The sequence below is a fragment of the Streptopelia decaocto genome, assembly GCF_964273445.1.
Source record: "Streptopelia decaocto genome assembly, chromosome: 3".
NCBI classification, from domain to species: Eukaryota; Metazoa; Chordata; class Aves; order Columbiformes; family Columbidae; genus Streptopelia; species Streptopelia decaocto.
In genome coordinates, this window is record NC_138656.1 from 26164658 (window position 1) to 26190417 (window position 25760).

General features: G+C 43.1%; 1 protein-coding gene across 1 annotated transcript in view; it reads left to right on the forward strand.

Moving 5' to 3' along the window:
• Positions 1–25380, forward strand: part of PKDCC (protein kinase domain containing, cytoplasmic) — a 38795-nt gene extending 13415 nt beyond the window's left edge. The window contains exons 2-7 of the mRNA XM_082048647.1: positions 1735–1857; positions 5019–5290; positions 9339–9418; positions 10248–10355; positions 20969–21142; positions 24110–25380. Of these exons, the coding sequence (XP_081904773.1) occupies positions 1735–1857; positions 5019–5290; positions 9339–9418; positions 10248–10355; positions 20969–21142; positions 24110–24195 (843 nt within the window). The 3' untranslated portion in view covers positions 24196–25380. The remainder of the gene's footprint in view (positions 1–1734; positions 1858–5018; positions 5291–9338; positions 9419–10247; positions 10356–20968; positions 21143–24109) is intronic.
• The last annotated feature ends 380 nt before the right edge of the window (positions 25381–25760 follow it).

A 25760-nucleotide genomic window follows, 5' to 3' on the forward strand; every position in this document is an offset into this window, starting at 1 on the left:
TCTGACTCCTGTATATAAGCTGCACTACCGCGGTGTCATAGATGATAAGGAACAAATCCAAGTCTGGTCTGAGTTAAGAAATTATTGCTGTTACAGTCTTTGTCATGGCTGTGGCAGTAAAGAGAAAAGTCCCTTTTCCTATTTCAGATGTTCATACCGGCATCTATCACAAATTCTGTGTTGCGCATTGACGCCAAAATCTTTTTGGCATGTTGTAAAATAAAATCTTCTAGCTCCTTTTTGTTTAGGTTAATGTCCATGTTTAAGCAGCTGTTTTGAAATACAGCACCATTTTTACACCAAAAAGAAAAATTGTTTACTTCTTGTACATTTTTTGGCACCCTTTTTTCCTTTAATGCGGACAGCTACAGCCAGAGCTAACGGAACGGTTCATAACAAATCCCGTATTTGCTGACTTTAGCCTGGTCTTAGCTTTTCTGCCCAGGAGGGTCACGAGGCATAAAAACGTGCTTGGTACTGGGATCTACTGTCAGGGGCCGTGTGCTGCCTCACTCCCTCCATCCGTGCCACTCGCCAGCCCTGTTCTCTGCTACCCTGGTGAATTAGGGTCTGTCCCCCTTCTGCGCTGGATGAGCCTGGTGTCTTCTGCAGGGCCACATCCGAGTCCCCTCAGCTCAGAGGAGACCCCTGCCAGCTTCCCCGAGCTTTTATAAAATGAAAAGAGGTTTGAAAAATCAAATTACTCGGGGCAAGGCAGTAGAAGAATAGCAGCAGGGCATTTTTTAACGCTGCGTTTTCACACAGACCCTTTTACTTTGTGGTTTATTTGACTAGGGGCAGAGATTACATTTAATTTTATTTCATGTGTGTGCTGTTCTGGCTGGAAAGTTGCAATCAGATCCTTATCAGGCTCATTTAACTGCCTCTCTGCCAGGGCTTGGCAGGGAGTTTGTGAAAGCCTGTCCTCCAGCCCTGTCAGACATTGTCCCACTCCATATAAAGCAAGACATTTCTTCTCCACAGTCCTTAAATATTCTTGTGCAATTACTTGTGCAAGTGAAAATTAATCATTCATATGTCCTTGGAAAGCAAGTACAGGAAGGAGTTGGAGCATGGCCGAAATTGCATTTAAATGCTTTCAAACTGAAGAAGCTACTGGCAGATAATATTTTGGAGTATTTGCCCTTCTGTAACAATACTGCAGACAGAAGTCAATCAAGTATAGCAAGAGGCAATTTCTGGCTGGAAGAGATAAGTTTTGGTGCTTCCATTGCTTTCTAGGCTCCCATGTCGTTTAAATACATGTTGCTGCCCAATTCACAAACCATAGTCCTGTGGGAAATGCCATTAAAAGCTATTTTGCAATGTCTTTTAAGCAGAAAATGTCTTCTTTAGCCAGGTGTTGCAGACTGAACTAATTTTCCTCAGATAGAATTCTGTTTCTGTATTCATGGATTTTTTTTTTTGTTTTGTTTTGTTCTTAAATATTTATTGGTATAAGATACTGTACAGAGGGTTATGCAGTGGACACTTCACTGGTCTTGTGCTGTGTGATGCCCACAAGAAACTCTGCTGGCTAATTTGGGAGCTTCAAGGCACCATTCTGCAAATGAGAGGATACAAAAGCTATTAGGTGGCTGACTTCAAGACAATACAATATGTAGAGCTCAGAGCCTTGTAAGAAATGCTCACTTTGCATCTTTTCCATAGAGAAACTTGAAAGCATGCCAAGATACCTTACACTGATACTGCCTGGTTGTGACTTTTTTTCAGCTTTATGGCTACTGTTATCAAGATAGCAACGACATCCCGGACACACTGACAACCATCACTGAACTAGGCTCACCTTTAGAGATGATTCAGCTTTTACAGACTTCCTGGGAAGACAGATTTCGAGTGAGTAACAATGGTTTTAAAAGGACTTCTAAGAGAGTGATCAACACAAAAAAGCATCAAGCATGAAACAAGGGTGGTGTACGATGCAGTGTAGTTCACATTTATTAAACGTTTGCTTTGCATAGTATTACATCTTGGTTTAGAAACAACATTTAGCACTCTCTTTAGTGTTTAAGATTTTTTTCTTTCGATGTTATCTAATTGTAGCTGGTTATGTGCTTTTTACACAATGCCTTCAAACATTTCTTACTTGTCAAAGTCCGAGGCCCAGGTTTTGGCACTTAGCATTGTGCTCTGCGACTGGGATTTAAACAATGGAAGGATGTTACGTTTCTCTCCTGATCCTTATCATAGGTTGGTTTTAGAATTGTTTTCTACTGCTTCCTGCTCTGTTTGTCTTTTCCTGGGGGAAGAGTGAAATAAATGTACACAAATCTCCAACCCAGTTTGTCCACCACGTTGGCGATTTACCAGGAACACGAAGGTCACACTTAATTTGTCCAAAATGAAGCCAGACTGCAGCAATGCTTTGATCAAGACAGCGCTGTCTTGCTCAGCGTACATTGGGACGCGTAGCTGACTGAGGTTAATTCCCTAAGATGTTGCAAGGCAGCTGCAGTCTTCATTTAAAACACTTGGGATTGCATGGCTACATCTGTGCCAGAAAATTGAAAGTGTGCCTGACTGATCTCAGAGAGTAACTAGCAAGGTGCAGCCCACATTTGTAGGCTGGAATTCTGGCAGTCTTGGAGGACCGGATGGCTGCATGCGAGATGCCCACCAGAAGTGGTCCCTGGGCTGTGCTGCCTTCTGCATCTCACCTGAGGACCATGCGGGAGGGTGAGCAGCCTTGGTCCCAGCCAGACCTGGGCCAGAGACTGTGCTACCCACTGTGCGTGTGGGATTAAATTTGTGTACCCAGGAGTGTTCCCTGGCAGCATTTATTTTACTAATATCGATGGAGCAAGTGTCTTCCCCATGCTAAGCTTCATCTCCCTTCTTCTGAAAGAAATACAGTTTTAATAAGCGGTAGAAGTACTCGTCACAGCTCCCAAAGTACAGGACCTGTCTTTGGCTCATCTTATCCAGGGAATGCAAATAATGGATTGCGACAGCAATTATGTACAAGGTAAATGACCTAGAGGTATGTTAGGTCATGGGTAATAAACAGGGAAATTTCCTTCCAGTGTGGATATTTCTGAGTGAGCGATTGCAAAGAGAGATGAAGGAGAATTAGATGAAGGTGCCGAGCTGATTCACAGAGGTGGAATTACAGATGAAACATTCCTGTGACCTCTGTAATGAAGTCTTAGATAATGTCATGCTCGTTAGCTTGTCCAGGACACAATTAATGCAAAGAAGGAGGAAATAAAATCATGTCTTCCCGATATGTGGGACTTGCTTGTGGTCCAGTCCTGAAAGTGGCTGCATAAATATTTGACCTTATTCCTACAAATAATCATAGAATCGTGGAATCGGAGAATTGCTTGGGTTGAAAGTGACCTTTAAAGGTCATCTCGTCCAACTCTTCTGCAATGAGCAGGGACAATAATAATTTCCTTGTGTCGAAGGACTCGGCAGTAAGCTTGCTCCCCAGATCAGCACTCCTGTGCTCAGCAGAAGTGTGTGATACAGAGCAAAGCCTTCACTTGTGTGCTTAAAGCTTGTTGTGCAGGAGCATCTGCAGCCCCAACCTGGCAGCAGCTACACAGGGCAGCAGCCGGTGGGGTTGGTCACAGAGGTTGCCACAACAGGAGCAGGGGCTTTTTGGTGTTTGAGAAAAGGCAATAATTTCAGATGACAAGCCATGGTTTTATTCAAGCTAAACTCTAGGTTTGTTGCAATTGAAAATATGTGTATTATAGGTTAGTTTGGGCTGGATCTGCCTTTTATGTAGAGCAGATTGCAGGAGCGCATCTATACAAATCCTGCATCCTTCCAGAGGGAGGAAAGGGGGGTGAAGTCTGGCGTCCCATAACCAGGCCTGTGTTCATCTCACCTACAGGCATCTCCATGTGAACTGTGGTATCCTGTAAGTAGGATAAAAATGTTCTAATCTGATCAAGCAGGAGAATGATTACAGAAGTGTGAGATAGTCCTAATGTCCCAGAAGTGAAGGGTCGTGAGGGATAACTTCAGAAATGCTCAGCTTTCTTACGAAGGATGTGTTTAGGTGCTTCACTGAGTATACCGTTTATGCCCCAGGACTTAATTTGGATTTGACTACTTAAATGCACGTGGCCTTAACAGTGTATTTTTACAGAAAATAAATACTATATATAAACAATAAAAAGCTTGCTAGACTGAATAAGACCCGTTATTATTTTAATACATAGAATAAAAATTCCACCATTTAACTGTGTTCATATTAATGCTACGTTTGCATTAATATGTTACATAGTGGACTGTAAAGGAATGAATGAATTGAAAACAGTAAGGGGGCTGAGTTCAATGTTGCGTTTGCTGTCTAGTAATAGTTCCTCAAGTTTCTAACCTGCAATTGAAAAGTGCAGTGTCAGCCCCGAAGTGTCACATGAGGGTCCACCAAGGTCAACCCACCAAGGCACACGGACATACACACTTACCATGGGGCATGGTGAAGAGTTACAGGGGAGCTGTGGAGCTCCTTTTTCTGGGAATTTATTTTCTTCTTCCCTGTAAAAGGGCAAATGTAAGAGGAACCAGTGGAAAAAAAAACTTTATACAAGCAGTCAGAATGTGGGATTGTTACGGAGGCAGTACAGACCCCATCTGCAGTTGGAGCTCCGGGCGCAGGGTGATCCGGCCAAAACTTCCAGACCTGGAGTCTGTTAAAGAGCAGAATCAGGCTACGTGGTCAAGGACTGTGCGTAATGTGTTATTAAAAGTTAATGCTTTTATTTCTATTAAAAGTAAGAATAGCAACAATGAGCCCTGCTTCAAGAATACTGTGGGAAAGCATTGGCAAAGAAGCTTATTTTTGTTTCAAATCTCTAAGGGTTTTACAATCAACTATGTTAATCCTTTGAAAAATACCTTAATTGCAACATTCGGTTTTAAGGATAAATTATAATGCTTATATTAAGTCGTATATTTATGACTATATCATCAGCTAAAGTGGTTTCATTTATATGCTTTGCCCTGAGAAAATAACACAAGGTACACATGTTTTTGCGTTTCAGATATGTCTCAGCTTAGTTCGGCTTCTGCATTATTTGGCTCACTCTCCTCTCGGCTCTGTGACATTACTGGATTTTCGCCCTCGGCAGTTTGTGATCGTAGATGGGGAACTGAAGGTGACGGATCTGGACGATGCCAGCATTGAGGAGAGCTCTTGCACCAGTAACAGCGACTGCTTTATGGAATTCCCTGCAAGGAACTTCACCTTACCCTGTTCGGTTGAGGGACGGTGTCAGAATATGAATGAAAAGAGGAATCTCTACAACGCCTACAGGTATGTGATTGGATAAGGTAAAAGAGAATTGGAAGTGGGCAAAAAGTCTCCAGCATTCTTTATAGTTATTCACATCAACGAGTATGTATTGTCTTAGAACCGTTAGTCAAGAGTAAGTGAAGCCATGAATAATGGTTTCATTTGTGAAAATACATAGCATTTATAACTTTGGAAATGTTTTACATACTTTGAGTGCGATTCACCACTTTTAGTCTAATTTTATGTTGGTTTCATTCCACTGAATTCTTCACACAAGTAGAGAGTTTCAGAGGAGGTGCCTGTGGAGATGGGGCCCATTAGCTCTGTGGTGAGATGGTTCAGGCAGCTCTTCTTTGGTGTGAGTTAAGAGGTGTCACTTTGTGTTCTCCACCACCGGCTGAGCACAGGGCTGGCTTCAGAGGCAGGGTCAGAGCTCCACTCTCCTCCTGTGCCCCGGCTCAGTGCTCCCTGCCTTGCCGGGGGTGTGACAGACCCCACTGCAGCCACAGGGCTGCTGAGACCTTAAGTGGCTGATGATCTGGGGTGTAATCCCAAACCTCTGAAACCCCTTTTCAGTGCTTACAAGGGCCCTATAAGGAAGAGAGGGACAGAATTTTTAGCAGGCCCTGTTGCGATAGAACAAGGGGTAATGTTTTTAAACTAAGAGAGGGGAAATTCAGGCTAGACAGGAGGAAGAAATTTTTTGCAATGAGGATGGTAAAACACTGAAACAGGCTGCCCAGAGAGGTGGTAGATGCCTTATCCCTGGAAATATTCAAGGTCAGGCTGGACAGGGCTCTGAGCAACCTGATCTAGTTGAAGATGTCCCTGCTCATGGCAGGGGGGTTAGACTAGGTGAGCTTTGCAGGTCCCTTCCAACCCAAACTGTTCTATGATTCTAAAGCAAGGGGTGCTTCCTTTTGCCCCGCTCACGTCTGCCTGCTGCCCCTGGTCTCTGTGTGAGCAGTTGCTGAGGGTCTGGTCCTGGTGCTTTTCCCTCTCTATGGCAGCACTGTGCTCGCGATGGGGGATGTGTAGGTGACAGGTAACACCAGTCTAGTTGACCATGCTGAGGAAAGTCTTCAACTGACGTGTCCGTCTTCTGACTTAGATTTTAATGGTTTCTCTGAATTGACAGCAGAGACCTTCTGGGCAATGGCTTTATGTTTGTAGTCTTGGCTCTCCCCTGTTGGCTGTTGCTCCCCTCGGAGGGCAGTGCAGGATGCTGGGGAACCGTCTCACTACTTTCCGGCGAGGCGGTGGCCAGTGCTTGGTGCCGCGATGCTCGATGCCGTGCTCCTCCTGCCGCCGCGGCTCCGGCTGATGGGCGCTGCTGGGGCAGGCAGCCACCTTGTCTGATCCACATAGGAAGATCTCAAAGCAATGCCATAATGGTGTGCTCATTTCTTAGGCTTCCCTTTCAAGTATCATGCCATTCACTGCCTGCCAGACCACAGTGAGGAGAGGCTGCTCTAAGGAGAGTCTTCTGCTTTGGTCCCAGGGTGCTCACCAGCGTCTGTGTTGCATTAGCTGACCACACTGAAATGGGCTGCACCACATCACAGCCATCTGCAGTTGTGCAGCGCAGTATTTAGTGTGTCCTGCAAAATTTTCCATTTCCATTTGCTTGGCTTAAAGATCCTGCTTAGCTTGCTAGCTTTTGGTTAAGTGTGTTTTACTGGTCTGGCTAAGAAACCTTTAATAGGCACCCATCCATCTCCGTTGTAAGTGGGGAAACGTCTGCAGTGCCACGGGCTTGCGGCAGGTTGCTGGTCTCGCTGAAGGAAGCAATCTTTTCCTATTACAGTTCTTAATATTGCCCTTAAACCACACGCCAGTGTGTAATGCACAGACAGTGCCCCAGTGCTTGCAGCCGCCACTTCTGTTTAATTTGATAGAGACAGTGGGTTTTTGTTCAACGGCGGACTCATGCTATAGTAGGCTGTGGCCACCCACGCTGGGGCATCAGCAACAAACTGTGCACTTGTCTTGAAAGGCTCAGTTCTCCCTTCTTTAGGGGTAGGCTACCACGTTGCATATTTTCATGGATGTACACTGTTGCTGTAGGCTTGGAGATTGCCTTCAGAAAAGGGTTGCTGTTGCTGTTAGGTAGAAGTCAAAAGCAGCAGTATGTCAAACAGCACATAAAACCCTTGTAATTTTAAGATATAGCAGGCCCTAGCCTTGGAAACATAATTAGCCTATCTACCTAGTTTCTTTATGAGGTAAATAATTAAAGGAGAGAAAACATTTTGGAAAAAAATCCCTCTACTATGCAAGAATTGGCCCATCTTGGCTTTCAGGTGGTTACCTTCTGTCACAAATGTGTCTCTGTGGGTTTTCCTCCAAAAGTTCGGAGGAACAATTTTCGAAGCACTGGACAGTTTTAAAAGTAAGGGTAATTAAAATTTTTTACTATTAACCAATAGCTGAGGTTATTTTTCTGTTGCTGACAATTCTTGAATTAAGATCAGATAGTTCTCAGAAAGAAAAAAGAAAGAAAAAAAGGCTGTAGGAACAAATGTAAAAGAATCTGACAATCTGTATTATGCAGATCGCAAAGGATGCCACTGGTCCTGCAATCAATGAACAACAAATGTTCCTGCTCTTAAATTAACTCTACATGTCAGAATTTCACAGATAGATGTTTGTGTTAGAACAAGTCATGTATTTCTATAGGCAAGGAAAAACAATAACCTCCATGACTTGCATCCATCCAGTGTTTAGGAAAATAAATGACAGCTACTGAATTTTTGTAAAGAACTGTTCACATCAGTGGGACTCTTCTTATGGATAATCTGTAAGCAGAAAAACGAAGTAAAAATTTACCAGACTTTAAATTTCTGTGTATATTTGTATTGACTGTTTCATACTCATCATTAAGAAAACCTACCTGCGGATAATCCTGCTTAATAAATATATTTAAATATATTACTAATATAAATACAATAAATATTATTTATAAATAAATAATATAGATTATAATAAATACTATAAATATAATCTTTGTAAGGCATGAAGAAGGGAGCTAAAATCTCAAGCACATATTCATTATGGACTATGTCAACTCAGTAATACCTGTGTCGATCAATTTTTGCTGTCTATAACCTAATTTTTAAATTTGTGCTTATATAAGACATCTGCTTGTCTTCGTCCTGAGCAGGAGTCCCTGGAGGTTTCTGTTTGACAATATGGTCTCTGTACATAAAAAGAACATTTACTTTGCACGTTAGATGTAAAGCAGGGCAGTTTCCCAACTGTGTTCATATTCTGCTCATTACCCAATCAATATTTATGTGTGATAGTTCTGTTTATACTGTCAGATCCTGAACTGTCCATCTCCATCTTAGGTTGTTATGACACTGAGGTTGCAATGGGTAGTAATATTTGCAGAGTAATAGAAATTTAAAGGAACAATGTGAAAATTGAGTATACTTCAAGTGATGGTAAAGGCATATTGTTTTTTCTTTTGCAATTAAAAACGTTAAAATGGAGACTATACATCCAATTATTAATATTTACATGAATGCATCTTGAATTTAGATAAATGATGAGAACAGAGAAGACATTCTGAATTGCAGTGGCATTACAACAACAGAAGAAGGCTTTCTCCTGGCAATTCATTTGAAAGTCTAAGAAAACTGTGGAAAAGAAATAAAAAAATAGTTATTTGAAATAAGCAGAAGTTTGATTTATGCACTTTCAAGGTCTGAAAAAAAAATGCAAGACTTTTGGGGCTGATGGCATCCTTTTAAAAAGTACAGACAGTTTTGCAAATAGTCACAATCCATGGGGCTTCACAGCAAATTTGTGTCTTAATGGAACATTTACACGTAGTTACAAGGCAGCCTTGTGTGTAACAGTGTGGTCTGGGTATGCCAGCCAGCTGTGTGAATAGTCTCACCTATATATTTATTTGACTATAGAATATGATTATATTTCCGGAATAGGTCTGTGGCTTATAAGCAATAAGAATTTTATTCCTTGTTTTGTTCATTAGTTACCAGACATTTGTAAACTTTTTTTTTTTTTTTTTTAATTTTCAATATGGGTTACTTTTCTATTGCAGGTTCTTTTTTACATATCTTCTTCCACACAGTGCACCATCCTCACTGAGACCATTACTGGATAAGATAGTCAATGCAACAGGTAACTGCAATAAACACAGTAGTGCCAAATATTTCCTTTTTCAGTGTGATTTCCATGTTTGGGATGGGGAGGATGCTGCTTTTATGTCACTGCAATAGAACCGAATTGTTTTTCTATCCAGGATATAATTTCTCCCATATAGAGAAGGCAGGAGTGGCTCTGTATACCGGAGAAATCCCATTTTGAGATTTTTTATCTAGGCTTCACAGAGGTGTATACTTCCTTCTGACACCTCAGCACCAGGGTAAACTGCATCCCTGGTGGGATCTGGAGGAGCCCCTGTCTCTGGCAAGGGGCATTTTAATGATAAAACCAGAATACTTCCCCATTGCCAACGGTACCAGTGGTGCTTCTGTGCCTCAGAAGCCAGAGACAAGTGACATTACCGTAGATCTTTACTAATTACTAAGGTAGTGCCTTGGGGCAAGAGTAGTTGCATGTGCCTGTAAATCTGATTTGAGGGGTTTTGGCGTGTTGTTCTAAGGGTTTTATACCTTATACTGTGTGTATTCAACAGGGAAGTTAACGAAGCTGGGCTTGAGCTAAATAACAAGCTAAGCCATTGGAATTCCCTATATTGGCTGAAGTTCTCCCCTCATGGGGAGCTCACCACAGGCTTGGGCTTCCCAGCTGGATGAGCCAGCTGTTGACATGCCCAGCTCAAACCCAGTTTATAGTAACTCTGGGATTTCATGTCCAGCATTACAACTCTGCCATGGAGCATGGCACTGCTGGGCTCTGGTGCTTTGGCCTTTCTTTGAGTGCAACCTCATTTTGTCCTGTGCAGGTTGCTCCTCATCTGACTCATTCTTTTTCTGTGCTTTTAAAGGAGAACTTCATTGGGGAATAGATGAGACGGCTGCTCAGCTAGAGAGAGTTTTGAATCTCTATAAGAGTGGAGAATACCTACAGAACACCACCCGAGTGCCGAAAGCTGGTAAATTATCTTTCTTGAAACTTAAAATCAGACTTTGTCTTTGACGTTTGAAAGGGCAAATGTGCAGGAATGTGCACAATGGCCCTTGAAATCATCCGCATGATAATCTGTAGTCTGATTTTTGCTTCCTGGGTGCCTTCTGAAGCCCTTGTCACTCAGTGACGTAGCTGGACATCCATAGGTGTGAGCAGGCTGCAATGGGGATAAAGAAATCTGACAGAGCATTGCTTTCCATAGCAGATTTGCAGAAAATGTGTTTCATCACATCCACACGCTTCTCTGCTGTTGAAGTATTGGAACCTGCCCAAACATGAGTTGCGAAGAATCTAATCATGATGCTGTAACACTCCATGCATTTTCTGGGACTTACGGGAATTCCTTGCAAAGTAAGCACTTGTAGGTTGGAAGAATAAGACTTCTGCTTGCTTTGCAAGAAAAAAACAATGTGTCCCTCAGCTTCTGCTAGCAATAGAATAAAAAAGAAAAAAAACCCAATGAAAATGAAGCTACATAATAGTATCTTTTTCATAAAATCTCTGCTATTCAAGCTGCTGTGATACAAAGTGATGCATATTCTTCCCCAAAGGATAGCTTGTGGATTTATACGTGCCAAAGATTATATATGATGGAAATGACTGTTAAGTCTAACAATTGAAAAAGCTGTTTTGCAAATTATTTTTGTGTATGTACAATATTCATGTCAAACTGTCAACATAATTGACTGCAAGTTGATAGGAAAATTATGGCTTTGCTACAAAAGCTCAGTAAAGAGGGAAAGATGGGTTCTAAATGAAGATGAATGTTGGCACAGGGGGTTTGAAAAGTTCAGTGAAGCATTTGCTCTGTGAAAGAGACACAGGAGCCAAATTCATTCCTGTCGTAGTGCTCTTAACCTCAAAGGGCCATGACACCAGGGATGAATTTGACCCACTTATCAGAATAATTCAATATTTATTTTGTTGTAAAATTGGCAGGAAAATTGTTGCAGGTGTTCATTTAACTTTCTAATTTTCAGCTTTTCATCACAATCTGTGCTGAGTGATGCCTGTCAACACAGCAAAATTATTTTCAGCAGTACAATCAATACTACAAACACGTCCTTTGTTGAAGAAGTGCCAAGAGGGCTGAAATTTTTTGGTGATGCTGGTTGATTCCAGATTTAACTGCTGTATCAGGACAAGATGAAGTTTTGAATTGTAGAGGGCCGTCATGTTTATGAAGAATCTCAGGGAGAGAGGCTTACAACAGCAGTAGTATATGTAACAGCGCAGGTTTCTACTAATATGGAGCAGAGCTCCATGTAAATTTGGCTGCTGTAATAATTACACAATTTTGTGTTAGTTTAATTCTTTAGAGTCCTGGATAATATAACACAGAATCTGCTACCCATGTCCGTGGTTAGCAACGCCCTTCTGTGCAAGGAGCCGTTTGCGTGTGTAGGACGCTGCTCATGGGCTCAGGCACTCTACAGCGTGAGCAAAGGCGTTGAAAATCCGTAGATGCTTCATGTAACATATTTGCTCAGTCTGCATTAAAGATAGTGAGTGTAATATTGAATTCCTTGATAGGAAAATGTTCTCTACCAATGGCAAGCCTCAGGAATCAGTTATGTTAGTGGAAATTACACTTAGATGAGATGTGTTCTCAGACTTAGCTGCCATGCCTTTAAGATGTGCAGGCCTGTTTCTTGTTTGTTCTAAGGCTACTTTAACCAAACAGAAAAGGGGTTGTAATTTATTTCTATTTTAAGGCTCCCTTTCTTTGCCAGAAAAGTACGAAGAAGTCATATTGTGAGGGTGAAAATACACCTACCTACCCATTTGTATCTCTTTTATTCCAAACATATTCCTTCCTCAACTGGTATTTGACTGGTAATACCATGCTAGAATGAATTTTTAATATTCTCAGTCCAGAGATTATGGAAATAGAACTTAGTAATTAGAAATTATCTAGAAATTGTGGAATGTGGAATTCTCCTGTGGTACAGTAATGTTGCAGGAGAGGGTGACAGTGATGCTGGAAGGGGCTGGTGTCCAAGTGATCAACTTCTTCTGCTGGCAGGACGTTCCCAGCTGAGCTGGCGTCCTCAGCACTGAAACCAGGGCTGAACAGCTGAGCAAATAAAATATTTTATATAACTCCTGATGGGTAGTAGAGGGGGAGACAGGGATGAAAAGGGACAACTGTGATACTTGCTCAAGCTATCAGCGGAGATCCTGCTTTGGCCCTTTTTGGGGTCTCAGAGGACACTGTGTTACTCTCTGATAGCAAAGAAAAAATATTTTAAAGATTTTGGGATTTTTGCTTTAAACCATTTCTGCCTTGCTCAATGGCATAATGAAAGTTTAAGCAGAGTGTTTTCCAACCCAGTGCTAGGTTAAGATAAAACTAGAGATGATGGTTTGGTTCTCAGGCCAGATCAGAGTTAATCAGAGCTTTTCATTTGTATGCCAGTGTGCCAAGATGGGGCAGGCACAAGTTTGCATTAATTTTGCTCCAGGTGATGGAAAACTTATAAGGTGACTGGCTCCCAGGATTTTTACTCTCTCAAACAGTAGAAATGAGAAGAATTAACAATGCCAGTCTCCTCTGGCATCTAAAGTGTTCTGACACAAAATAAGGCCTTTCTGATGTATAATCTATTTAGAAACTGTAAAAGTGAAACTGGAAGAGAATTCAGATACAAGAATTGCAAGATTTTGTTTTATTTTGTTTTTTTATGGGGAAAAGAACCACAGAAGGTTCAGGCAATGGTGCTTCAGAATTTATCTTGTGTCTAAATGCTTTGAATTATCTACTGGACAGAGCATTGTAAATTTGTTTTAGGAAAGAAGAGAATCATGCTCTTGGGCAAGTGATCTAAGACCGTAACTAAAACATAAACTTTGAGGCAACAGTCTGTTATCTATCTGAACCTATGTTTTCAAAAGGAAGACCTCCTCCTATAAACACCATGAAGTGAGAAAAGTGATATTGATAATCAGTAGGGAAGTGACATGAAGAAAGTTCTTGTCAACCCTAGCGTTCCCATAAATAAAGTTTAACAAGATGTCATAGTCATATTACAGAAGGTCTTGGATATTAAGCTTTCACTGTGCTTCAATTGTAAAAGATTTTATAGTGCTGTAAATTATATTATGCTCTGGACTTTGCTTTAGTATCTTAGAAACAGAGTAGAGGCATGGGAGACATTTGATAGCTATGTATGTGTTCTGTAATCATAAATCACACTACTGTTAATGTTGATATAGGAACATTACAGTGTTTAAAACAACACCATGAGCAAATACTTTTATATTCCACTGACTCTTGGTCTCTGTTGCTGGAATCCAGAAGAATGTGAATTAAAACAGGAACCATTTTTTTTTTTTTTGACATGTTATCTAAAAATAATTAAATTGTTCCATTAATTATTCAGATTAAGAAGACTATAAAAAAAATCTACTGATGTTCATCAGTAAAGTCCTGCCCCAGTATCAACATTTTTATTACTTCAATCAAGTGATACTGGTTTGTACCAACTGGGTGTCTGGCCCTTGAGCTAAGCCCCAGCCCTTCAGTTAACTCTGAATTTACTCAGAAATACGTTGAATCAGCTAACACTAGTAAATCTGATACCTTTGTTATTCATTAAAGCTAATAGATGACCCATTATTAGGCCTGAGGGTGTGCAAGCCCACAGAAAGGCATAATTTGCTGCTGTTAGTTGAAAGTACATTCTCAACGCTAAAAAAGCTGGAAGGCTCGACATAAAGCAAAGACACTTTGTGTTTTCCTTTGTCTTAAGACAATTTGGCAGGATTATGCTGTATGTAAACATTTACAGTACAACAGTGTTTTGAAAAAATATTCTGCAAGGTCACTATAGCAACCTGCTTAGGAAATTGTAAATCCACCCAAGAATTATTGAAATTGAGGCGGGGGGGGTGTGGGGTGGTGGTGTTTGTGGACATGTGTATGTGTGAGAGAAAAATTTTGCAAGGTTGCTGGAATATTATTTGAGGCAGTTTGCATACCCTACGGCAGGCCACAGCGCCAGGGCTAGAAGTACTCTACTGAAGGAGCTCGAAGACTCAGCTGGGAACATGCTGCAGCCCCATCCTTGCAGCCCAGATTCCTCCTTTATCTGGCGCTTGTGCCTCGGGTGTTTCTTTGCCAGGGACTTCCAGGCTACTTCGCAGCCAGCTGAGGAGAAAAGGTGCACTGGGCTGCAAGCACTGGTAGAAAGTCTCTGTGTGTTGCCTTGCACAGAGGTGCTTGCATTAGCAGCCTGGCAATCCCAGCACGCAGAGGAACACAGGAGCAGGTTCCTTTGCACTCATATCTCACTGCAAATACGGCAGGGCTGTTGCTCACGTGTATCTCCACCATCATGTTGCTCACGTGTATCTCCACCATATGCTCTGTTCACTGAGGCACATGTTCTGCGGTCACTGAAGTTCTTCTATTGAGAGCAGCCCTTCAGGGAAGGGCTTGGGGGTGCTGGTGGATGAAAGGTTGGACATGGGCTGGCAACATGCACTTGCAGCCCAGAAGGCCAATTGTATCTTGGGCTGCACCGAAAGGAGCGTGGCCAGCAGGTCGAGGGAGCTGATTCTGCCCCTCTGCTCTGGTGAGACCTCACCTGGAGTTCTGTGTCCAGCTCTGGGACCCTCAGTACAGGAAAGACATGGACCTGTTGGAAAGGGGCCAGAGGAGGCCACCACGATGATCAGAGGGCTGGAACAGCTCTACTGGGAGGACAGACTGAAAGAGCTGGGGTTATTCAGCATGGAGAAGACTCCGGGGAGACCTTATTGTGGCATTTCAGTACTTAAAAAGAGGGCCTATAAGAAAGATGGGGACAGGTTTTTTAGCAGAGTTTGTTGTGATAGGACAAGGGGTGATGGTTTTAAACTAAAAGGGGGGAGATTCAGGCTACACATGAGGAAGAAATTTTTTACAGTGATGGTGGCAAAACACTGGCCCAGGTTGCCCAGAGAGGTGGTAGATGCCCCATCCCTGGAGACATTCAAGGCCAGGCTGGATGGGGCTCTGAGCAACCTGATCTAGTTGAAGATGTCCTTGCTCATTGCAGGGGCTTTGGAATAGATGAGCTTTGAAGGTCCCTTCCAACCCAAACTGTTCTATGGTTCTATGATCCTCCAGGTCCAACTTGGCAGCGTACAACAAAATGCTTTCTGCTGATGGGTTTGGTCCTCAGCTCCTTGGAAGAACACTGAGGAAGTCACTGAGTGTCTTTCACAAACCCTGTGGTCTTCAGGCTTAATTACCCTATACACCCTATACACCTTTTGGCTCATCCATCATCAGCATCATTGTTTTTATGAGCAAGTGGGCCAGATGTGTCTGACAGGCATCTGTGGCCCTAGTTTGTGCTGGTTGCCTTCGGTAAATCGATGTGCACCTCAGAGGTGGCTCCATAGCTGCAGCCGGTGCGTGGCCCTGCACTATGGGGCAGGAGACAGGGAAACCACTCCAGCTGTGTCATGTTAACGGAAATAACATGTAAGGGAACATGTCGTTCTTCTCCTATTTATTTGTGTTTCGGTGACAGCCTGCATACCGATTTAAATATGGCTCTTCTGTAAGCACAATAGAAGCGTATAAAAAGAGGCGAGCCTTCCTTCACTTCCAGCCTGCGTGCGGGAAACAGCCAAAGGACAAAAATACCCACCGGAGAAGCAGGGCTATCCCCCAGTCTGACGGCAAACCCCTGTCCTGCCAGGCCTGTCTGTCCTTCCCGACAGTTGGGATTCGTCAGAAATGATTGAAAACAGAGACACGCGGGATATGCCTAGCATGTCATTTTCTCAGACATACCCAAAAAATAGCTTTTTGCAGCACAACTGCACATACGGCTCAGTGAGGCTGTTGTCAGAAGCATGTTTAAATGTGAGGGATTGAAGCATGAGGAAAATTTCAGCATAAAATGAAGCACACTGAAAACGTACGTGTATTATTGTCTGTTTAGGATCCGATTCTTTCTCCTTAAGCTCCCTGGGACTCGATGGAGACTGTAGAGCAAAACACTGCTCAATACCACGTTTTGCTGACATTGGCAAGATCAGGCTCTTGCTGTTTACTTGTAAGCAAAGCAATTAAAAGCAAATCCAGGTTCGACAGCCTGTGTTCCTCTCGAGAATGGGGGAAAAGAGAAGGGAGGAGAAGCAGCGACATGATTTCTCTCTCAAGGATGAACATTACTGCATCTGTGTCATTGACCCATGGTGTATTGCCAGGTGATAACTAGAAAACTGGGCAAATTTCCAATGAGTAGCTCTAGTTGGTAGTAAAAATGCAATTGGCTGCTGTGGCTGAAATAAACGGTCATTAGGACTGATTAAAGTCAGATTTAGGGTGATTCAAACAAGCTAAAAGGGGGGGAAACCACAGGTGGTTTCACATAGTTTATTATATACTTGTGGAGTTATTTATATGATTCAGTCTAGTACAGTGAAAATTAGTATGTTTATAGATTTTAATCGGCTCTGGGACAATGCAGGTGATTTTTGATGGAAAAAAGTTTAGAAGGAGATTTTGAAGCATTGACTTTCTTTTATAGCTCCTACCCTGGTTGCAGGTTTCTTTTAAACATTCCGCTTTTACCTGTCAAGAGAAGGTGTGTGGTTTGAATATCACCGTGGCTACTTTGGGGGCTGGATAGTGCTGTAGGAAACTTCTAAGAAGATTTTGGCCTGATTGAAACAGCATATTTTGATTGACCAGAACAAACTTGTAAAAATATTTTAAAACTATTAAAAATATTGCAAACCAGAACTTTTGAGGATTGCCCAGATTCACCATAGCAAGGTATTTTGAAGTTTCAAATTGTTTACAGGGCAGGATAAATGTTTCCTAGTGGGATTTATTTGTATAACTGTGAGCAGCAAATCAGCTCCCATATGTTAAGTTGGAGTAAATCTGTCATAAGTGACATCAAGATCAAGCTTACTGCATTATATTTATTTGCTTCAATCCTCACACAATCAGTAGATGGAGAAAAGGTTTATTTTTCCATTGTGATACTAGCAGGAGTGTCTTGTGTTTCTCTCATCTATTCCTTGCCATTACCTTGATAGACTTTATGTACTCTGTGTCAAGCTACGTGTATATATGCAAAAGTGTAAATTTATGGCTGCATTTATAGTATTAGGCAAGTATTTATTGGTTTTAAACACCATTAGTCTGGAAATCGACCAGAACTTTGACCTTTTTATGATGTGATTTACTGCCCTGAGCCTTCAAATTCCATGGACTCCATTTAAGCAAGTTTCAAGTCTTGGCAGGACAAAAACCTGAGCTAGGGCTGTCCTTACACCAATGGAGTTTCACTGAGCTGGTGAGTGTACTATAGGGACCAGGATGCTCATTTAAAGGTCTGGGGCATCCCAGCTGTCCTGCTGGCTGGGGCTGATGGGCTGCAAGGAGGAGCGGGAGGCTCCTGTCATTGCTGGGGCACATCTTGACAGAGGGGCATCCTTCAGGAGTGCCCTTCTAGTGCATGGAAGAGAAGTACATTTCTTCACAACTTGTACAAATAAGGGCTCAGGGGTCAGCTCCCTAATTTGTCACTGTGTAAACACGAGATTCCAGGGATATTTGCCTTTGCCGTGCAAATGGGGAAAGCGGCTACCTTGCTCCGCTCGAGATAAAGTGAGTTTTGGAGAAAAATGTGGTTTCCTCAGACCAGCACTCAGTTGGTGTTGCAGGGAGTGTCTGATCACTTCCAACTGTGATAGCTTAAGAGGAGATCTCATGTTGGCTTGCCGGGGTGGTGGGAGCATGTCATGGCTGGTTTGGGAGTCTGAGCCAGGGTGTGGGGCCATCACGTGTCCCACTCTCTTCTCCTCGTGGCTGCCTTCCCATGGGGAAGGTGCTCCTGGGCAGCCATCCCTGCCGCGGGCCACGCAAGCAGGGAGAGGGGCTGCCCTCTTGCCTTCCCCCACAGGCAGGAGGCTCACATCCTCAAACTGCTGGCATCCAGCAGTCTGTGCCAGTTCTGGAGAGCTGCCAGAAGCTGCCTTTGTGGAGGCTGCATGTCTCTGTGCTTTCACATAGACTCCAGCGGCTGTATTTTCACCTGTCTGGTGCTTGGTGATCTCCCAGCCAAGGAAGATGCTCTTTGCCTGTGGGTTGTGCTGTTGTGTGCCTGTTAACGTTACCCTGTTCCCACGGGTCACTGCAGATGGTGATGGTGGCTTCCTTTGTGTGGGAACTGGTTGGGAGTTGCAAGGATAGTAGGGATGGCCACAGGGTTCTGCTGCATGGTGAGACCACCCTAAGTACTGGTGTGGAGGTTTCCATCCCCTCTGCCACCCACAAGCCAGGACCTTGCCATCACCACCACAGTTATTGCTGGCCTAACTCTGTTGATTAATGTGTCCAAGCTGCCCAAATGATTTACCAGGCTCAGTCACCTTGAAAAAGTCAATAGAAAGGGAGAACTTTATCTTCTACCTCTGACAGAGCCTCAGGTCACATAAATCACTGCCGCTCTTTTGAAATCTGTTTACATCAGCCGATAGCCTAACCCCTGGCAGCTGTACCAAGAACAACGTTTGGAAGAAGGAAGGTGCTGTAGGCATATTAAGAGGCTTATCTCTGCACAGAGGAGTTTAAAAATTGAACGGTAATTCAAAATAAGGGTCTTCTAAATTGCCTTCTGCCTTGCACGGAGAAAAATACATGATGTGATGTGAGGCTGCTCTGCTCAGTGCCCTGACAGCGTGCTGAGGGATGCTGCAGCTCCATCCCAGCCCCGGCGTGGAGCCCAGCAGGCTCCAGGAAGGGCCAGGGCACGATCCCTGTTGACACAGAGAATCAGGCAGATGCTTCATCATCCGCTGCTGCAGCCAGTTCTGTCCTTCTGTGAATGTCCTCTGTGGCCTGGAGTTTGATGCTGTGCAGCACTGGGTGGAACTTCTGTAGCTGTGCAAAGAAAACTCATGGATAGTCACATTTTATATCCAGTCAACATGGCACGCACACTGAGACAGATAGTTACATGTGGTACCAGCAATGGTGAATTGTTTTTTTTGAACTGTATTTGCACATATAATTTTACTGACCTTGGCTGTGAGGTACAAATCAATACTAAGCAGTTACTGTACAGAGATAAGAGAATGTTATTCAGTTACGTTCAGTTATTGTTACATTATACAGTTGATACAGAAATTTGAAAAAAGGAACTTTGCCTATCCAGCCAGTAGTAATTTAATTTATGCTCTGACTTCTCTTCGGAAGAAATGCTTTTGTAGTTTTGATGGAGAAACAACCATTTGTAATGTAGAACTACATTTTGATTTTTTTTTTTTCATGTCACTGAGGCTGCATTTTCTGAATTAATGAAAACTTATTTGCCTTTGCTTTAAGTGGGGCACGATCATCTCTGATTTTGCTTCTTGTTTGGGAATGTTTCTTATGATACTTTTAATGAGCCAGGCTTAAAATAGAACACATTTACTGCATTTGTTTCCCACTGTTTCAGACTGTGGATTGTAAACGAGCACTTTTGGATGTGTACTTCTTTTCCCAGTTGAAATACTGGCAGTTTAGAGTAGCAGACACTCTCACCTTTGACTTGGTGTCCGTACAATGTGCTGCCTGAAATTTTAGCAGGCTGAATCTGCAACGTCAGGCAGAAACTGCCTGAATGAAAGTAACTTAAGAATAGGCTGTGAGTCAGGGCTGGCAGCTCTGTTTTCCATAATAGGTAGAATTAGAAGAAATATAGAATGCATTTGTTTTTTTGAATTGGATGTGGGGGGTGGAGAGACAGGAGGGAACCATCCATTTGTGCGGCTGGACGCTAAGTAGAAATGTTTATAAATGATGAGTTGAATTTGCTGATGCATTCATTAGAGAAGCCTCTGTCAGCAGCTGGGAAGGCAAGAGGAGCTGTGAACAGAGCACAAGAGGCAACTCAGAAAGGCCAGTGAGACTGAACGGCAGCCAAGGGAGTGGAGCCAGTGGCTGGGCAGCGCCGAGGTGATGGGCAAGAACCACACTGACATGCTCCCCCTGCTTTTTTTTCCTTCCCCTTCTCTTTGGAGGCCCATCAAGTGACTCCTCTTTTGTGCTAATCTGAGCAAGCAAAAAAAAAAAAGTTTGCTTAATTAAAAGCCTGTCTTTTCTTCCTTCTCTAAAGGAGATGGAGAAAAATCGCATGCTCTTCTGAGGGAGGGGGAGGGCTGGGAACGCCTGGTCAGGTCTCACCCCGACAATCCTGCTCACTGTTCAGAAGTAGGACAGTGAGTCAGTTCATTCAAGTGGATGCTGTTTATTCAATGGGACATTCTTCCTGTAAAACTCCTAATAAAACCAAAACCTCGCCTGCGCAGTGGGGAAGGGGAAAGGGTTTTGTGCACAGACTGTTTATTTACAGGCGCTTTCTGGAAAAAAAGGTGAGAAGAAGAAAGGAGGAAAGGAAAAGGAAAGTAAGGTGCAGAGCTATAAACACGTATGGGAGTAAACCCGGGCTGGTACAGTCTAGCCTGTCACCTTTTCCATCTTATATCCTGTTCCTAAGCTGTTATAATAAACCTTGCCTGTTAAAAACAAACAGTTTGTGGGAGCTTTGAAAATGATTGCTTTGCTCTGGTTATTTGCAGAGTACAGACGGGTGCCTGAAGCTTTTATTCCTGATGAGAACTACAGATGCTGGCCATCTTACCATCATAAGGGCTGCCTCCTCTCTGTGTTTGATGTCAGCGAAGCCATTGAGATCTGTGACAGCTACTCCCAGTGCAAAGCTTTTGTCCTGACTAACCAGACAACTTGGACAGGTAGGTCATGGATGCTGCAGAGCAGAAGCAGCAGCTGTGTCACATGTTCTGTCTGCTTTAAGTGTTTCAGTACAGTTTGGGGAGTGTGCTGCACTAGGCTGTGGGAGCCCAGAAACGGAGCTAGAAATGGGGTCGTTTCTGAAGCTCCAGCTGAGCTGGTTTGTTTTTTTGGTGAAGCTTCTCTTTACCAGCCATCAGGGGAGCAGGAACCCACGCATGGACTCCAAGGTCCTGACATCAGAGGGCTGCAGCACATGGATCATAGGTCTCCAAACCGCAGGGTCCGAAATTTTGTTTCAAAGCACAGCAGCAGAAACAACAAAAACCTGTGACCTGTTTCTGCAGTTAATTGCACAGGACATGGTCCAACATCTGGATTTAAATAAATCTGTCCAGTCATATGGTTGTTGCAGTTTGACACAAAACCAAACAGCTTCTCCTGTGCATCTAGCTGGGGCTTCCTGGCTGGTGTCAGAGATGCCCTGCCGCTGGTGGGAGCACTGTGCTTCTAGCGATAGGGCTTTGGCTAAAGGACAGCGAGGAGGGAGGGTTTAAAAACAGGTAGAAGCAGAAATTTTTTACAATGAGGGTGGTAAAATACTGGCACAGGTTTCCCAGCCAGGAGGTAGATGCCCGGCCCCTGGAAACATTCAAGGCCTGGCTGGTCGGGGCTCTGAGCAACCTGATCTACTTGAAGATGTCCCTGCTCATTGCAGGGGTTGGACTAGATGAGCTTTGAAGGTCCCTTCCAACCCAAACTGTTCTATGATTCTGTGAAGTAGAACTTCCAGGGGAAAATCCCATTTGCTACCACAACTCATTTTCTTGTCTGACAGAATACACTTGTTGAAAAGCAAAATACACTTTCAAAGGTCTGTGGGCCTGGCAGTCCTCGTGTGGTTCCCCTGAAGGCAGGCAGTCAGTGTTGATTGACATCAAGTTGAGACTTGGCCCTGGCTCGCTGATTCTGCACCAGACCTGTGCCTATTCCAGGCAACTCCAGAGCGATCTGAGAAACAAAAATGTCACAACTCTGCTAAAAATCCCCGGCAGCTGTGGTTCAGGAGTGTTTGAGGGGTTCAAAGAGCTGAAGGCCACAGCCAGCTCCCAATGCGACCCCATCCCCGCGTGCCCCGGAGAGCAGCTGGCCCTGGCCCCTCAGCTGGCAGTTTGTGCCTGCAAGGCGCAGTGAACCAAATCCACGTTCTTTTGTCATCTTCACCTGAGGTTAAACCCCCAGTGAAGTCAGAGAGAGTTTTTCTTCAGTGTGTCATCTCCATATGTACAGGGATGTTTCCCTGCCTGTGATTGCCATTTTCTGCTTAGGCCAGATGGGCTCCCCTGCTCCTGTCTTTGGGAGGAAGGGTGGCTGATGCCAGCGAAACCTGGGGACAGCTGATGGAAGTAATCGCTCTGCCACAGGTGTTAGGATGGCAAGTTATGTAGGCCCTGAGGCTCAGCTTTCTGTCTGTACCTCTGTGATCACAACACATCTTAAAGTTAAAATTTACCCTGTGTTGCTGGGTGCTTTAGGTGTGCTGAGTTGAGCAACATAAATGCCTACCAAAGCCAGGCTTATATAGATGCCTAGCAGGTTCCCAGCTCTGAAAGCATCACAAATGATTAGATAGGTTTCAGAGTGTTTTAGGCATTGTACTGCTACAGCTTTTTGCATTTTTTCTGCTTCTGAGAGGTTTGAATAGACACTTCCATGGAACCTAGAAACAGCTAATTTATGCTAACCTTCCCTGTGGCTAGCCAGTGACTACTAGGTCGTCATGTCAGACTATTTATAGTCAGACTATTGAAGTTAATTAATATACTAAAAAAGTCGTTATTATGGGAGAGGGAAATTCATAGGAATTTTAGAGCACCTTCTGTCTCGGACTATAATATTAAAAGCAAATGAGATATAGTAGCAGTATTTCTAGTTTTGTTTATCGTTCCCTTTACCGTGCCATTTCTGATGCATGACCACGGGAGTCTCTGGAATCCACAGAACAGAAATTTGCTCTGTAGTTGAGGGATCCCATTTGCTGTGTGATACTTTTTAAGAAAATAGCGTTATGGGAGCCCCCTAGAGAGGCAGGCTGGGAGTAAATAGCAAAAGTAGCTTGGTTTTCTTAAGTTCAGAGAGGGGGAAGGCAGAGAGAGGTTGAATGGCAGTGGGAAGTCTCCCCGTGGCCTCTGCTCCAGGGACAAGCAGTGGCAGTGTGTGTCTGGGGTGTGGCAGGTGCTCAGCCAGGGGCAGGGATGGAGTAAGATGCCAGGTCAGTAAACGTGGGGAGATACAGGAGCTGTGCTGCCACCCCAACAAATGACACTGAGTGACACCTCACCAAATTCAGACCCCGCTGGCCTTGGATGTGTGTGTGGCAGGTGCCTCACACTGCCCAGGCTGTTGTTACTTGCTGGCGATCTTTATGTGAGGAATAGAGACCTTGTTCCAGCTTGTTTAAAACCCAGAGCTGCGATGTGATCATCAAGAGCTATTTCAGGGAAAGTCATGTTTAACATACGTTGCACTGATCAGTTTTTCAAAGATTCAAGCGTGCAAAAGTGATTCTGCTCCTGTACAATCAAATGGATGCCCTGAACTCCAGCCTGGTTTTGCCAGTGGGAGAGTCTTTAAATACATTTTTTAGAGGTCATGTGAACTTTGTATTAAGGTCTTCAGACCTTTCCTTCATTTACTGTGTTGGCTGTGCACAGCTATACCTTGACCATAATTAGGTAAGAGTAAACCTGCTGAAGGCAGAAGAGATTCAGTGTCATTTTAGACAGAAGCATTTCACTTTTATACCAAGTGATGTTAAGAAAGAGTTCACTCTCGGGTTGCCCAAAGAATGCAAAGGTTGAAGAAGAATATGAAATGTTAATGTTTTAAATTTTGCAACCTTTTACTTATTGTTTCTAAATATTTTTTTTCCTTTCCCCCTCCCCCGTCCCCTTTCCTATTTGGTGCAGGTCGGCAGCTTGTCTTCTTCAAGATGGCCTCAAATCATATCATGCCTGATCCTGACAAGATAACATATGTGAAGGTGACAGACTGACACCTAAAGTGGCTCAGTCTGACACATGAGTGACAAGAGCTGTTTGTGTATAAATATAGGCAGCTGTTAGGTATAGGGTGGCTGTGGCCGGAGAGATAATTGCACTATTACTCATTCTACTCTATAGAGTGCTAAACAAAACTTTAAAAAAATAACCTGCATGACCAGGATGAATGTGCAATAAACCAACATTTTGAAAATGTGATTTTTTTAAAAAAAAAACAAAGCAAAATACAAGATATGATACACTGTTAGGGCATAATTTTGGTTATAAATCAGCCGGCAGCTCTGGCTTTTCTAACCAAGGTTAGCATAATATTTCTGACCTGTGCGTATGTGCACAGGGATGAAAGTTGATCATTTCTATGGGAGGTCTGTATCCTCCACTGATATTTATTTGGGCACGTACAATCACAACAGAGTAACTGAAGCATATCAGTTTGTAAGCTGAATAGCAAACATTTCTGAAGACAATCAGCATTTGTGTTAAAGTTATCAAATATGCAATGCCAGCATATTTGTCAAAAGGAAGGAATTGGTTATGTTTAGAATTGCAAGGCTGTTGCTAATTTTCATTTTTGCTTCCAATGTTATCATAAAGTTTCATTTTTAATTTAAAAGAGCCATTTTGTAGGTCTAGCAAATCACATAAGCATATGAATAGACTCACTGAAAGGGTAGGGACTTCCCAAGTGCCGAGTGCTTTGCTGAATAGGGATAGGCCTAAGCATATGCTTACAATTAAGCCTGTGCTTAAGACTTTTGTTGAACTGAGTTTGAATTGTTCAGGAAGCCACATCTTTGACAGGCTGGTGAAGCAATCCAGCTGGTGGAACAGGACTAATTTAATGACTATCTTGCAGTTATTCATATTTTTTTATAATCAAACCCTTGGTTTTCTAAGGCACCGCTTGCTAATTCTTAGACGGAATGAATTAAATGACCTTAATAATGGCAAATGAATGCTAGCCTTAATTCTATGTAAAATGTGTTTTACAGGCATGGTGTGTCTAGAAAATTTGCTTTCAGTGAAAGCAATAAAGTAAATGCTAAAGTGACCAATGTCATACTGTTTTGTAGTTTGTACAGTCAGGAAAAAATGCTTTTGTTTCTCAAATTGTTTATTTTTGTAAAAAAAAATAAAAAGATAAATACCATTTCTTTCATATTTGATTTTTTTTTGTGTGTTGCAAATAAATGCCTACATCCAGTGAAGACTTACACAGTATGTATTGTATGTAAACTTAAGCCTGGGATATTTTCTCCAGGAAGGAACTGAGGTTTTTCCAGTGAGCAGTGTGTTTCTGGGGATACATGGTGGCTTTGTCTACATGGTTGCATGTTGCAAAGCAAGTGACCATTAGAAGACAAGGCTTGAGCAGCCTTTCTTTCTCTGTAGTTTGGGTCACATCTGTACTAGCCTTTTAACATTTGGGAGGGATGAATGTGAGAGAAGAACCCGAGGGAAGTACTGATCAGGCTAAATGGTGGTTTATTCTTACCGGACTTTATCAAGAGGGGTCCGACAAGGAGAGCAGGAGAACCAGGGAAGCTGGGCAGGAGTG